The sequence below is a fragment of the Palaemon carinicauda genome, chromosome 5 (assembly GCF_036898095.1).
Source record: "Palaemon carinicauda isolate YSFRI2023 chromosome 5, ASM3689809v2, whole genome shotgun sequence".
Taxonomy (NCBI): domain Eukaryota; kingdom Metazoa; phylum Arthropoda; class Malacostraca; order Decapoda; family Palaemonidae; genus Palaemon; species Palaemon carinicauda.
This window is the reverse complement of record NC_090729.1, coordinates 177,916,774-177,932,969: the sequence shown is the minus strand read 5'-3', so window position 1 is coordinate 177,932,969 and position 16,196 is coordinate 177,916,774. Positions and strand designations below refer to the sequence as shown.

The 16,196-nt window shown below is 35.5% G+C and overlaps 2 protein-coding genes across 3 annotated transcripts in view; both read right to left on the bottom strand.

Moving 5' to 3' along the window:
• The window catches only part of LOC137641638 (fap1 adhesin-like), a 60,264-nt gene extending 48,502 nt beyond the window's left edge, over positions 1-11,762 (bottom strand). For both annotated transcript variants that reach the window (XM_068374378.1, XM_068374379.1), the window contains exon 1: positions 3,365-11,762. In XM_068374378.1, the coding sequence (XP_068230479.1) occupies positions 3,365-11,636 (8,272 nt within the window). In that variant the 5' untranslated portion in view covers positions 11,637-11,762. The remainder of the gene's footprint in view (positions 1-3,364) is intronic.
• On the bottom strand, positions 11,650-16,188 carry LOC137641273 (microtubule-associated protein futsch-like). Its single transcript, XM_068373701.1, has 2 exons — positions 11,710-16,188; positions 11,650-11,665 (listed from the first exon to the last, which is right to left on the bottom strand). The coding sequence occupies exons 1-2, from the start codon at positions 16,086-16,088 to the stop codon at positions 11,650-11,652; spliced, it is 4,395 nt and encodes a 1,464-aa protein (XP_068229802.1). The 5' UTR covers positions 16,089-16,188.
• Positions 16,189-16,196: the final 8 nt, after the last annotated feature.

Here is a 16,196-nt window from a genome sequence, read left to right as displayed (position 1 = left end):
ATTCAGTCAGCTGATGACGACCTTAACATCCGAAGTGTGCATAGATACAAGCTAACTAAAGTCGCTGCAAAACACATCACGCAAGGCGTGTGACTGCTATTGCCAGTGTAAATGCCTTTATACGAAAAGACCTTCAAGAATTAAATGGTGGAAATTATTTGTCCTTTTCCATTATTTTTCAACCTTTGTCGGTAACCTTAGATGGCCGTATATGTAACCGGATATTACCGTCAATAGTATGAAGGTAACTGTCATACTCTCTCATAAGGGGATTACTTTTTCATACGCAACACTTTAAAGCAAATCTTTATATATCTTACAAGCATGTGTATAAGTATTGTAATTTTTCAAAATGACACACGAACTGACAAAAACACGCAAGCAATATACTCGAGTGTTAATAATCTATTACTCCATTGAGAGAAAAACTCCATCTTGCCAAATGGACGTAGGGCAGCAAGGCTATTTACACGAGAGAGAGAGAGAGAGAGAGAGAGAGAGAGAGAGAGAGAGAGAGAGAGAGAGAGAGAGAGAGAGAGAGAGAGAGATTATTATAAAAAGTTTAAATTCATTGGTGTATATTACGTCTCAAGACGATGATGATGATAGAGACGCGTTTCTGTAATTTGTTTGTTTGAAAGTGAATAGTTCAGATAAACTAGGCAATTATCTGCAATTTGTTTATTGCCAAACGAGTCTTTCAGATTAGCCATGCGATTTTCTGTAATGTTTGCTTGCAAGTGAATTGTTCAGATTAGACAGGCGATTTTCTGTAATGTTTGTTTGCAAATGAATCGTTCGGATTAGCCAGGCCATTTTCTGTAATTTGTTTGCAAGCAAATTGTTCAGATTATCCATACAATTTTCTTGATTTTTTGTTTGCAAGTGAATTGTTCACATTAGTCAGACAATTTTCTGTGATTTGTTTAATTACGAGTACATCTTCCAGACTAGCCTGCCGATTTTCTGGATTTTGTGTTTGCAAGTGAATCATTCAGATTAGCCGGCCAATTTTCTTAACATTGTTTGTTTGCAAGGGTGCCATGGAGATTAATCCACTACTTTTCTATATTCTGTTTTAAGTTAATTGTATACATTAGCAATGGGTGGAGATATTGAAAATAATCTAATCCTACCTAGCACATAATGGCATCTGATAATTATACATTTTATTCTAAATTGAGTAAGGAAAAAGAAATGTTACAATTGCTGTGAAAATTAATTCAAGCTTCCAAATATTTCTTTCTATCCCATAAAGTACTGTACTTTACGTACAAATCAATATCTAAATATGTACTTAAAGTTCTTCCAAGAATCTAGCAGATTTTACACAGAATTCACTTGCTAGTTTTGGAAAATGCACTTAAATTGAAAAAATAACCTAGCAAGTAATTGGATAATATATATATATATATATATATATATATATATATATATATATATATATACATATATACATATATATATATACATATATATACATATATATATATATATATATATATATATATATATATATATATATATATATATATACATATATCATATAATATGCATGTGAGTGTTCATATTCTAGCTTATGTAATCTTCAAATTTAGGTGCCCAACAAGAAAAAAAAAAAAACACTATAGTAAGTTTAGGTTCTGAATATTATGGATGGCAACCCGCTTGACCAAAAGCTTACAAAATATTGACTGCTTCATAGAAACCTCTTCAGTGATATACCAAACAGCACTTCACACACTGAGTCTTTAATCTGTAACATGCACAGAGATACACTTCTTAGATTACTTAGGTCCAACCTATCTATAATTGCCTTCAAAGGTCTTCCTCTCCTAATAATAATCCAGTATTATGCACTTTCACCACTCAATTGTACTCCATTCTCTCCATATTGACAAACCATTTCAAAATACTTTAATTAATCCTTTCACATACCCTAAACCTTTGAACCCTTTCAAAACTCCTTGTTCCACCCCTTCAATTCCTTTCTTATACTACATAAGCAAATTTTAACAACTTCAACCTCATTTCTTTCATTCTCATTCACTGAGGCAAGTGTGCTCAACAACGCTTTTCTAAATTCGACTGTGGCTTTCTGAAAATTCCAAGTTTTTCCCAATCTCTGGCATACACCCAGCTACCTCCCTAGCTCACCCAACACAAACTTATCTAGCTCTAATCCAACCAAAATCCTTTCTTCATTTTTACAAGCACATTATCACGGTTACCCTTGTACTATTTATGCCATTATCATCATCATAGTGGGAGCTGATAAAGCCTACCAAATTAATAAACTATCTCAAACTGTACACAACACTACCAGAATTACCAAAATTACAGATTTGAAAAGGGTTAGTATCTTTGGAGAAAGTTGTAATTATCATATCCCCGATTAACTGCACCCATAGAAAATAAATTATTTCTGGATTAGTGAGAATAAAATTATCTTCATAAATGTCTAAACCATTTTCAAATGAAATCAAAGGATGTGATATATCCAATTCAAACAATGTTTAAAAGGGAAGAGTGTTTGCAGTATTTATACGCACTCTTAAGTGTAGAAGACATTACTAGTAATCTTTTCATTTTCACAATTCATGTGAATAGGTAAAGGTACTTTACAGTTTGTATGCAAATTTGCTACACGCTAAGATAAGGAAGAAGGTACACATTCACAAAAAAATTCCACTTATCATAGGATTTTACATAAGGATAAAACCTGTATAGCCATAGTTATCAATATTGTGTCTTTACCTAGGAAATCTCTTTGAAAAATTCCAAAGAAATTTTATTGTATAAGTTCAAGAGATGAAAGTATTCGTAAATATTATAAGTGTTCATGACTACATAAAGACCACTTGAATTTCCATTGTTTTTAATTTAGTTATTTCTCTATTTTTCTTTCTAGTTTCTTAAAAACCTCATTTACTGGTTTATCAACTGAGTTTACATTTTAAAGTACAGTATTAAAATATATACGTTGGAGAAAAATAGTATAATGATTCTAAGGAGCAACTAGCATAATTTCTTTCAATATCAGTACTTAAAAAAGCTTTCTCAAATAAGAAATTTTCAAGCCGATTCTAAAATTACCAAAAAAATATAACACTGTACTACCAAGTGCATGACACTCATAATTTTCAAACGGTTCACTATACACCATATACCTTATAACACAACTGCAATACTTCAAAATCAAAATAATTTCCTGTGGATCTCTAGCTACAGAGGGGTTCCTGTAATGCAGTAAACTGGTGTGATCAATAGGACGTCAGATAATGCAGGGCTTCTAAACTTATAAGGTTCCAAGTCTGGATACTTTTCAACCGCACTACTGTATCAAAATCATCAACCCAAATACCTCCAAGCTGTTCCTCCACATGTTCAGAAGTATCTTCTAAAGAGTGCATTATTATTGAAGCAGCATCCTTTGCTGATAGAGCCATGGTCATCACCACATCCATTACCTTCACTATAGATACAAAGATATCTTCCTCTATGGCAGCATCTTTATCACCATGCACTTCTGATGAAGTGAGAATATTCTCTGACTCATCCTCTTCTGTAACTGACTTGTCACCAGACACAAAATCAAGTTTGTTGGAAGCTTCATCGTAACCATCTTGAATAGTATCAGCTTCTAATTTCAATGTCTTGTTTTCAGCAATACCCGTTTCCATTGTTATATCCTTAGCTCCATCTCTCACTCCTTCAGGCACTTCCTCAGTCATGCTTTCACTCAATTCAATTGGAGGACTCTCAGTAACAGACAAAATTTCTCCTTTCACTGTAGTCTTTACTTCAACATCATCAACTGGTACTTCAGAACCAAAATCTGTCATAATCTTGGCAGTAGTTATTTCTAAAGGCAATTCTGTTTCAGTAAGCACATCTACCGCCATTTCTTCAACAGGAAGAATCTTTCCTTCTGTAGTTTCCACTATTTCCTCATCTTCAACAACGGGTAAAGGTACCTCGAGAACCACTTCGGTAATAATCTCGGGCACAATGCTATCTCCCACTCCCAAATCTGATTCTTTCTCTTCTATTTCCAAAGAAGCTTTTAATGAACCCAATTCTCCCAAGTTAACCTCTTTTGAAATGTAAGGATCTTCAACACCTGATTCTGGAAGTTGTTTTTCTAAAATTTCAGATACAGTTGTAGCTTCTGATAAGCTTTCTTCAATTAATTCAGCTTCATCCAAAGACACTGTGACTACATCAGTGCTGCCACTAATATAACCCTGATCTAAACTTGCATCTTCAACAGCCCCCATAATTTTTAAGTTATCATTAACAGCATCTTCAACAATATCAATCTTTTCAGCAAATGTTTCAGGTACAATATCTTTTCCAGCAACAATTTCTTCCACAACTGTTTCCCGCACAACTCTGACTTCTTCAACTAAAGAGTCTGCTTCAGTTTCAATCTGCTCAATCATATCTAAAAGAGAAATTTCACCCTCTACCAAAATTTTATGCTCCAATTCACTATTTTCCAAATCATCAACAGGCATAACTGCAATATCTTCTGCAACAGTAGATATAATCTCTCTGTCTTCACCAACACTTTCTGAGACTATTTCAACAGGTTCCTCCATAACTTTCAAAGTTTCAATAACAGCATCTGCAGAAACATCAGTTTCTTCAGCAGCTGTTTCAGATACTTCTTTCCTGGCATCAATTTCTTCCACAACAGTTTCTGGTGAAACTTTAAAGTCTTCAATTAATGAGTCTGTGTCAGTTTCAACCTTCTCATCTATATCTACAAGGGAAGTTTCTTCTTCTTTCAAAATTATATGCTCAGATTTACTTTCTTCCAAATCATCGACATGCATAACTGCAATCTCTTCTGTAACAGTAGGCATAGTCTCGCTATCTTCATCAACACTTTCTGGTGCTTCTTCAATTAGTTCCTCCATAACTTTCAAATTTTCAATAACAGCATCTGTAGCAACATCAGTTTCTTCAGCAGCTGTTTCGGGTACTTCTTTCCTGTCGTCAATTTCTTCCGCAACAGTTTCTGATGAAACTTTAAAGTCTTCAATTAATGAGTCTGTGTCAGTTTCAATCTTCTCATCTATATCTCCAAGGAAAGTTTCTTCTTCTTTCAAAATTATATGCTCCAATTTACTTTCTTCCAAATCATCAACATGTATAACTGCAATCTCTTCCGCAACAGTAGGCATAGTCTCGCTGTTTTCATCAACAATTTCTGGTGCTGCTTCAATAATTTCCTCCATAACTTTCAAATTTTCAATAACAGCATCTGCAGCAATATCAGTCTCTTCGGCAATTATTTCAAGTACATCTTCTTTTCCAGCATCAATTTCTTCCACAGCAATTTCCGGTACAATTTTGAATTCTTCAGCTAATGCGTTTGCTTCAGTTTCAACATTCTCAACTAAATCTGCTTCTTTCAAACCTTCATGTTTCAATTCACTATCTTCTAAATCATCAACATACTTAAATGCAATCTCTTCTGCAACAGTAGGCATAGCCTCGATGTCATCAACAATTTCTGGTACTAAAACAGGCTCCTCCATGACTTTCAAAGTTTCAATAACATCTGCAGCAACATCAATTTCTTCAGAAACTGTTTCAGGTACAACTTTTCCAGCAACAATTTGTTCCACAATAGTTTCTGTTACAACACTGAATTCGTCAATTAATGAATCTGCTTTAGTTTCAATCGTCTCAACAATATCTACAAGGGAAGTTTCTGCCCCTTTCAAAATTTCATGTTTGAATTCACCCTCTTCCAAATCAGCAACGTACATAACCACAATCTCTTCTGCAACAGTAGGTGTAGTCTCTCTGTCTTTAACAACACTTTCTGGTATTATTTCAACAGATTTCTTTCCAGTGGGAGGGGAAATTTCATAATCTTCAAACACAGTTTCTACGGTAAATTCAGTGAAATTATCAGTAACTTCTGGAGTGATTTCTTCATCAGATATTGTATCCTCTGACACTACACCAGTTTCTAAAACTTCTGTCAGTGCACTTTCAAAATCTTCTAGAATTGCCCCTGCTTTCGCTGTTATTTCTTCTACAGCCGTCCCAGCAACAATTTCAACAACTTCCAAAACTATTTCAGGTCTTTCATTCATCTGCTCTACGAAAGAAACAGTATAAATTTTCTCATCTGCCCGATCAGATTCTGGTGTGTCAGTTTCCACAAAAACATTACTGGGAGCAATAGTATCATATTCCATAATTACTTCTGTTATTACTTCAGGATCAGAAACAATTTCACTCTGTTTCACACTAGATTCAGGTATAATTTCATCTTCAAATGCATCATGGGCAATTTTTATTTCAACAAAAACTGATTCTGACTCTCTTCTAATCTCATCAGTGTAACTAGTAGCACTTTCTCTATCTATGAAAACAGCTTCTGGTGTGAATTCATTCTCTTCCAAAATAATACCAGACAATATTTCAATATCTTCTAAAACCATTTCTGGTGTAATTTCAACATCCTCTAAAATATCATAAAGAGAATTTTCAGCAGCTTCTGTTTTATCAATGTCATCTGCAATAGTTTGAACAGGTATCTCAATATCTTCCAAAGTAGATGACATATCAGTCTCAAAAGCAAGTTTGCTATCTTCCACAACATCCTCGTGTGATATTACATCCTCTTCCAATATAACATCAACAATACTTTCATCTATTTCCAGAGAAGATTGGAGACCAGCTACAATTTCCTTTTCATAAGTATCCAAAGTTCCTTCCGCCAGTTCCAAGACAGATTTTGATATAACTCCAAACTCGTCCAAAACAGTATTAGTAACCATTTCAACAAAATCTACAACAGCTTCAGGAATTTTTTCATCCCCTAAAATTTCACTCTCTTCATAGACAGATTCAGGTAGGATTTCACTGGTTTCCAAAACAGCTTCAGGTGTAATACTAATCTCTTCTACAAAGTTGGAAATTTTGCCATCTTCCAAAATTTCTTCAAGAGTAATTTCAGTTTCTTCCATGTCACCAGACTCACTTTCATGAACTTTTAAAATGGTTTCAGGTGTAATGTCAAGCTCTTCTAAAACTGCAACAGCATCAATTTCAGTAACTTCCTCCTCTTCAGAAGCAATTTCAGGGGCCTCCAGAAGATTATCAAAAACTGTGTCAACTTCCAATATAACTTCTGGTATAACTTCAATCTTCTCTACAACCCCTGTAGTACTAGCTTTCTCTTTCAAATGAGATCTTGTTACCACTGCAACCTCTTCCTCATCATCCTCATCAATACTAAAAGTAATTTCATGTTCTTCCAATAGTGCTTTGGGTGTAACTTCAATATCTCCTTCAATAGCAAAGGTAATTATGTCATCTTCCAAAATAGTTTCTAGTGTTAAATCAGTCTCTTTCACAACACCGCTCAACACATTTTCAGCATCTATGACTGTTTCAGGTGAGATTTCCATTTCTTCAAGAACATCACTTGATACAAATTCATCATATTCCAAAACTGTTTCAGCTGTAATGTCAACTTCTTCCAAAATAAAACTAGTTTCTTCCTTTTCCAATACAGTTTCAAGAGTAATTTCTGGCATTTCTTCAATCTCTTTCATTGTGGCTTCAACTGTACTTTCACCTGCTTCAAAAATGCTGAATGTTTCCATCATTCGAATATTGTCAACCTCAGCAAAAGCAAGTTCATCATCCTCCCACCGGTGATCTATTGTTGCTGGGATTCCTTCCAGTACAATTTCATTATCTAAAACAACATCAGCTTTAATTTCAGTTGCTTCAGGTACAGCTGTTTCAAAAATGATTAAATCAACCTCTTCTACAATTTTCTCATCTTTCACCTTAGGTGTCAAAGCGACTCCAATCTCTTCTATAAGAGCAAAAATAATGTCGTTATCTCCCAAACCTGCTTCTGATGGAACCTCAATCTCTCTCACAACATCCAGTGCAATATCACTATCGCTTAACACAGTCTGTGAGACCTCAATCTCTTCTATAACATCATGCATAATATCACTGTCTTCTATAACATATTCTGGTGTAATTTTGATCTCTCTCACAACTTCATCAGCAATCTCACTTTCAAACACTGCCACATCTATAGAAGGAAAGATTTCACTCTTTGCAATATCTTCTACAATAGAAAGTACAGTCTCAATATCTTCCAAAATAGCAACTTGTGGGGCTTCAACTTCTCTCAATTCGGCAGCAGGTGCCAAAACAGAATCTAGTGTGACCTCAATCTCCTCCATATCAAGTAGAATTTCATCTTTTGATATTATCTCCAGAGTGATTTCATTCTCTTCAATGAAATCAACAAAATCTTTCAATTTAATTTCAGTCCCATCTTTCAAACCAACTTCCTGTATAACTGCAACCTCTTCTAGAGCATCAAGTCCATCTTCATTTTCTTCAATGATAGTTTCTTCTATGAAGTCTATATCATCCAAAACAGTAGCAGGCAAAATCATATCTTTCAGGGTATGTTCTGATGGGATTTCAAATTCTTCTATAACAGAAGTGCCAGTTTCATCATATTCCCAAACATCTGAAGCTGCAACTTCTTTCTCAACGTGGGAGATTTGATTTGTGTCGTCCTCCACTTCAATTGCTAAAGGAACTTCCATCTCTTCAGATACTGCTAATGGCAAAAATTTAGCCTCTTTCACAAAGGTTTCTGTTGCAATTGTATCCTCGTTGTTAATATCTTCAGTTGAATCAACAATTACTCCAAAAAGAGCTTCAGGTTTAATTGCAAGCTCACCATCCTCAACAGTTGCACTGGATTCCATTACCTCAACACAAGCTTCTGGTGCAATTCTAGTTTCTTCCATATATTCAATTGATTCCACAATTTTTCCAACAAAGGCTTCAAAGATAACTGCCACTTCATCAGCAAAAGTTTCTGCCAATTTTACAATTTCAACAGATGTGTCACTAGTAGTTGCAGACTCTTCTACCTCTTCAATAGATCCAACTAACTCTACAGTTTCTTCTGGTGGAGATGTTTTTACTATATCTTCAGTAATATCTGTAGTTGACTGATCAAACTCAACAGAAATTTCAGGAGTTACATCATCATCTTTCTTTACAACTGTTTCAACCAATTCCATAATTTCTTTCTCAGGCATTTTAATTATGACTTCAGCCTCTTGTGTAGTAGTTTCTGCCAACCCAGCAATCTCATTAGACATTTCAGATGTAATTTTAACTTCTTCTTCCTCAGATACAGCTGCAGTTACTTCAAAAGACTCATCAATAGAAGTTTTGGGTGCAATTGTAATTTCTTCAACAATATCTTCAGCTGATTCAACAATCTCTCCAGTAAGAACTTCAAGGTCTTCTGCAACATCATCAGTTTCAGCTATACTTATTTCTACAAATTCTTTGCTGAAAATTTCAGAGGGAGTTGAAATATCTTCTTCCTTAACACCACTTCCAGTTATAAATGCAAGTATTTCAGAACTCTCTTCAGTTGATTCAAATATTTCTTCAACAAAACTTTCAGATGTACCTACAAACTCATTATTCTCCTCAGCTATTTTAACTTGCTCAACAATCTTTTCAATTGGAATTTCAGAAATATCTTCCACTTCCATCTCTCCCATTTCAGACAGTTCAACCCCCTCTTCAGTTGGAGATTCCACTGTGATTGAAGTGTCCTCAACAACAGCGCCAGTATATTCCGCAATCTCCTCTGTAAAATCTCCAGTTGAAGGTGCTATAATTTCATAAGCACTATGAATCAATTCTGAATCATCTTTAACTGAGGCTTCCGTTATGATTGCGACCTCTTCCACCTCAATCACCGGCACAGTGAGTTTCAAAACTTCTTCAGAAGAATCTTCTATTGTGATTGCAACCTCTTCAGTAACAGCTCCAGATACTACATTAAAATCTTCAAGTGGAGCTTCAAATTCAATAGCACTCTCTCTCTCTTCAATAACAAAAGCCGATTCCACAAGATCATCCAGAGAAGATTCAGAAGTAAAGAAAAGTTCTTCTATAAGCTCTTCGGTCGATTCTACAATCTCTTCAGCAAAGGTTTCAAGGCCTAACGCAACCTCGTCAATAACAGATTCTGTCAAATCTACAAATTCTTCATCAATAACTTCAGATATAATAGCAAACATATCCTTTTCGACAACAATTCCAGTTGATTCATCAAAATCTTCAACTGAAGTTTCAAGTTTAATAGTACTCACTTCACTTCTAATAACAGAATCAATGGATTCCACAAACTCATTCATAGAATCTCCTGCTGCAAAAGGAATATCTTCAATGATGTCTTCAGATGATTCCACGATCTCTTCAATAAAGCTTTCAAGGACTACGGCAACCTCATCTATAGTAGATTCAGCTAATTCTACATCATCATCAAAATCTTTGGATAAAACAGCAAACTCATCCTCTTCAACAACAAATCCTGTTAATTCAACTTCTTCAGTAATGGTTTGGGTTGATACACTACTATCTTCAACACAGCATTCCGGTGGAATTACATCATCATCATCAACAGCAGCAGTTTCGGTTTTCTTTGTAGAAGTTTTAGTTGTAATTGTAACATCTTCAGTAACAGTTTCAGATAATTCAGCCAGAGCTTCTTCAAGAGAAGCTTCCTTAATAAATGTACCCTCTTCTGTCTCCAGAACAGGTCCAGTGGATTCCTTAGCCGCTTCAGCTAGAGTTTCTGTAATTACAACCTCTTTAGTAACAGTATCTGACAATACAATATTCTCTTCTGCAAGATCATCAGGACCAATTGCCCCTTCATTCTTTAAAACAGACTCAGATGATTCCACAAGCTCATTAACATGAGCTTTAGTTATAATTTCAAACTCTTCAATAACATCTTTGGATGAGTCTACAATCTCTTCAACTAAAGACCCAACAACTACTGAAATGTCATCAATAAAACCTTCACTTAATTCAAACAACTCTTGATGAATCACTTCAGAGGTCATGGCAAACTTTTCATCTTCAATAATCCTTTCAGGTAATTCAACAGCTTTCTCAGGGACGGTTTCAGTTGCACCCGAAAGTTCAATTGAGGCTTCAATAGATCCAATAATCTCTTCAGCAACAGTTTCATATGTTACAATAACATCTTTCTCATAAGCAGTTTCAATGTTTTCCACAATTTCTTCAGAGAGAGTTCTAGTGATTGCTTCTACTTCTTCACTAACAGTTCCAGAGAGCTCAACAGCCTCTTCAGTTAGAACTCCCAAAGCATCCTCTTCAACAGTACCTCCAGTTGATTCAGCAGCATCCTTTGCATAAGGTTCAATTGCAATTCCAAAATCTTCACCAAGAGTTTCATCTGGTTCATGAACCTGTCCAGCATGAGATTCCATAACAACTGTTACCTCTTCCTCTTCAAAATATCTTTCCCATTTTAAAATATCCTCAGAGGCTTCAGTTGTAAATAAAACTTCTTTAGTAACAGTTATTGATGGTTCAACAATCTCCTCAACAATAGTTTCAATTTCCAATGCATTCTCTTCATACTCAACAGAATCACATGACTGCCCAACTTCTGCAATATTTTCAATAACAGCTTCAGTTAATTCTTCAAGTCCATCATCAATAACTTCAGTGGTGATAGCCAGCCGTTCTTCCTCAACAACACTCCCAACTGATTCAATAACCATTTCAGTAAAGGGTTCAATTGCAAGTGCAACTCCTCCAGTATGGCCTTCAGTTGATTCTATAACTTCAACAAACTCTTCAGGTGTGTCAGAAACTTCTTCCTCATCAGCAGTTTCAACTTCATCCAATATCTCTTCAACTAAAGTATCAGTTATAACCCCAGTTTTTTTAACAACAGCTTCAGATGGTTGAACAACCCCTTCAGCTTGAGCTTCCATTATGATTACAAGTTCCTCTACACTGTCAGTAGGTCTAGTTAATTCCATTATCTTTTCAACAGAAACAGCTGATTCGATTGTCTCATCAATAACCTCTTCTGCAATCTCTCCAGCAAAAGTATCATCTTTTTCAGTAATACTTTCATTAAGTTCAGCAACCTCTTCAACACTAATTTTACTAGAGTCCACAGCCTCCTCATCAGCAGAAGTTTCAGTTGCAACTGCAACCTTGTCAGTAACCATGTTAGAACCTTCTACAATTTCCTCAACAGAAGCTTCAAGTTCAACTGCATTCTTTTCATCCCCAACAACAGAATTGGCTGATTCTACAAATTCATCTACGGAAGCTTTGGCAGTAAGTTCAAGCTCTTTAATCGATTTCCCCTCTTCTACCAAAGTTTCAACCTCCTCAATAACCATTTCAGGCACGTCTGCAGTTTCTCTGCCAGATACTTCGTCCTCAATAACAGCTTTAGTCGATTCAATAATCTCCTCCAAAGAATCTCCGCCTTGACCAGGAACTTCTAAAATAGGTTTAGAAGAATACACAATTTCTTCTATTGGTGCTTCAATTACACCACCACTTTCATCAAGAGTTTCAGCTGGTTTCACAGTCACTTCAATGGTGTCAGCTGCAGTTACCACCTCTTTAATATCATCTTCAGTAAATTCCAAAATCTCTTCAACAAAGGTTTCAGGTGTAATGAAAATCTCTCTCTTCTCAATAACATCTTCAGTTGACACCATAATCTTCTCATCAGAAGCCTCGGCTTCAACTGGAGCTTCATGACTATCTACAAGTGTCTCAACAGGAGCTTCCAGTTCCTCAAAATCAGAAACATCTGGTGTAAAAAGATTATCAATAGAAACTTCTAAGGCTACTTTAATTCCTTCAACACAGGCTTCACAGACAACTTCAACCTCATCAGTAATAGCTTCAACAATTTCTATAATTTCCTCCCCAGGTAAGTCAGAGGTAATTGCAATATCTTCTTCAAAAGCAGCTCTAGCCGATTCCACAATATCATCAGTGAATGCTTCCGGTGTTAATATTATCTCATCTGTAACAGCTTGAGTTAATTCAAGGTCATATTCAATTTGTCCCTCGGGGAAAAGTATTTGCTTTTCATCTTCAACAGATGTAGGCGTTTCCAAAATATCCAAAACTGAAATCTCGATTTTATTGGCAACCTCTTCAGTCGATACAATATCTACATAGGGTGCTTCAAATGGAATTGTAATCTCCTCTTCCACAATATTAGCATCAGTTACTTCCAAACTTTCATAAACAAAAGCTTCAGATGGTGCTACAGTTTCTTCGACTAGAGGTTCTAATGTTGTTGCAACCTTATCTGTAACTGCACTCTGTAACTCCTCAACTTGACCAGAATGTTTTGTGGAAATTACAATCTCTCCTTTTACTATAGCAGCTCTACTTGATTCCATAATTTCATCAGCAGTATCTTCAGTATAAGTTACAAAACCTTTAGTTGAATCAATAACCTCTTCAATTAGACTTTCAGTCTCATATGGTGTTTCTACATCAACATATCCAATTGGTTCCACCATACTTTCAGCAGGACCTTCAATTGTAATACTAAATTCTGTGAAATCAACTATTTCTTCAACTAGGGATTCTGGTTTAGTGGCAAAGTCTTCTATTTCCTCAACTTCAAGTGGTTCCACCACTTGCTCAGAAGACCCTTCTGATGGGAAGGAGACTTTTTCTGTAACAGCTTTCATCGATTCAGCAATCTCTTCAACTTGGGTTTCCATTTCAATTGCAAAATCTTCTATAACTACAGGTTCACTGGTTTTCAAATTCTCTTCCTTAGGAACTTCAGCTGAAACTGAAGTATCTTCCATAAAATCTTTAGATGTTTCATTTAACTCTTCCACTGGACCTTCAGATATAACAGCAGCTTCCTCCTTGAAAACTGAAACAGCTGATTCTAGAGTCTTATCTATTTTCTGAGCGATTCCTACTTCTTCAATGACATCTTGGATAGATTCAACTAACTCTTCAACAAAAGATTCAATGATTACTTCAACCTCATTAATTACAGTTTCCCCTGACTCCATAGCTTCATCAATTAATAATTCTGAAGTAATAGCAATCTCTTCAATGACAAGACCTGTAGTTGATTCCAAAATATCAATGACAGGAACTTCATCTACAATTGTAACTTCAGTAACAACTTCAGATGGTTCCACAATCTCTTCAAACAGAGTTTCAGATCTAACAGCAACACTTTTGTCTTCTGCAACAGATACAGTCAATTCTGAGAGCTCATCAACAATGATTTTAGGTACAGTTCCAATCTCTTCAATGAGATCTGATGCTGATTCCACAATATCTCCAACTAAGGATTCAAAAATTTCTGAAACTTCATCAACAACAACTTCTGGTAATTCTACTTCCTCCCCAAACATGTCAGGAATAACTGCAACATCTTCCTTCTGAGCACCATCTCTGGTTGATTCTAAATTTCCTCCAGTAGAATCTTCATATATAATTGAAAACTTTCCAGAATCACTTTCAGCTGAACTAATTTCTTCAAATAGAACTTGCGATGTTATTACACCCTCTTCCTCATCAAGCACAGCTCCGACTGATTTAATATATTCTTTAGCAGAAGCTTTGGTTACAACAAACTCTTCAGTGACAGCAGCAGCTGAATCATCAATATTCATTACTGGAGCTTCTCGTTTAACTACAACCTTTTCCTCAGAGGCAGCATCAGTTAGTTCTCCTCCAGTAATATATTCAGTTGACTGAACAAAATATTCCGCTTGAGCTTCAAACAATATTGGATAATCTTCACCAACTTCACTTGATTCTTTACTGTTATCAACAGATCCTTCATAGGTGACTGTAACCTCATTTTCCTTAACAACTGCATCTTTGAGTTTTATAACATATCCAACAGTATCTTCTTCTAGTTCAACTTCTAGAGATGATTCAAGTTTTCTAGCAAACTCTCTATCCACAACCTCTTCTACAGATGTTTTATCGGTAATTGTAACTTTCTCTGTGTTAGTTTCAATTGATTCATTCATTACTTCAACTGGAGATTCATGTGTAATTGCATTGTCTTCCTCCTCAACATCAGCTTCACTCAATTCCACAATATCCTTGAAAGAAATTTCTGATGGTATCTGAACTTCAGTAACTTCATCTAATTCAGCCTCACTACCTAGAGCTTCAAGTTTAACCTCTTCCTCATCAACCAGTATTCCACTTGATGCCACAATCTCTTCTTCAGAAACTCCCAGCGTACTTCCTACTAATTGAACACCGTCATTTGATTCCACAATCACTTCCTCAGAAGCTTCTAGTGTAATTCCCATAAATTCATCATCGCTTGATTCTGCTATCTCTTCCAATAAAGTTTCATATGTTACTGCAGCTTGATCTATATGAGCTCCTGTTAATTCTAAAACTTCCTCAATAGAGGCTTCAGAGATCACTGGCAGCAGGTCTTGTTTAGTTCTAACTTCAATCTCACCAGAAATAGCATTGAATGAATATGACTTTTCTCCAAAGTTGCTAATAGTCTCATCAAAAATAGAGTTTGGTGCAATATGTACATCTGGAAGAGAAACTTCTGACTGAATTCTAAACTGCATCTGCTCTAAATTAACCTCTTCAAGAATTTCTGGACTAATTTCATCCTTTACTTCCCTAGAAGGGCCAATGACATCAATTCCTTCTTCAAATGATTCTATCATGATGCCAGTTCCTTTTTCTAAAGCAGTATCTGAAACAATTTCAACATCATCCAAGTTAAATTCTTGAACAATTTTAATATCGATAACATTTTGGGGAACAGTTTCAATCTCCTGCGTAGCTGTTACATTTTCTAATACAGTTTTTTTGATGGCAACAATTTCTTGCAATTTACTTTCCAGTATAAATTCAGTTGGTTCTACAATGTCATCTTGTGAAATATCTGTGTTTTCTACATCCTCCTCAGAAGGAAAATAGATACTTTCTGCAGGTATACCTGGCACATACTCTTTACTTTCCTCTTCAATTGTTTTCTCAAGCTCTTCTGTGATAGCTTCTACAGACATTTTAACCAATGGATCTGTATTAAATGTAATTTTATCCTCTTCTACAAAAATTAACTGATCTTCAGCAACACTGCCTTCAGAACCCATTGCAATCTTTTCTACAACTGCATCTTCTATAGTAAACATTTCTTGGACAAAACCTGATGACATGATATCCATATTATCTACAAGAGATTTCAAGTGCTGCTCAATATCTATTTTTGTTTCTTTCACAATGAAGTCTTCAACTTCCGGAGAAACATAAGATTCTACAGTAATAGCACTGAA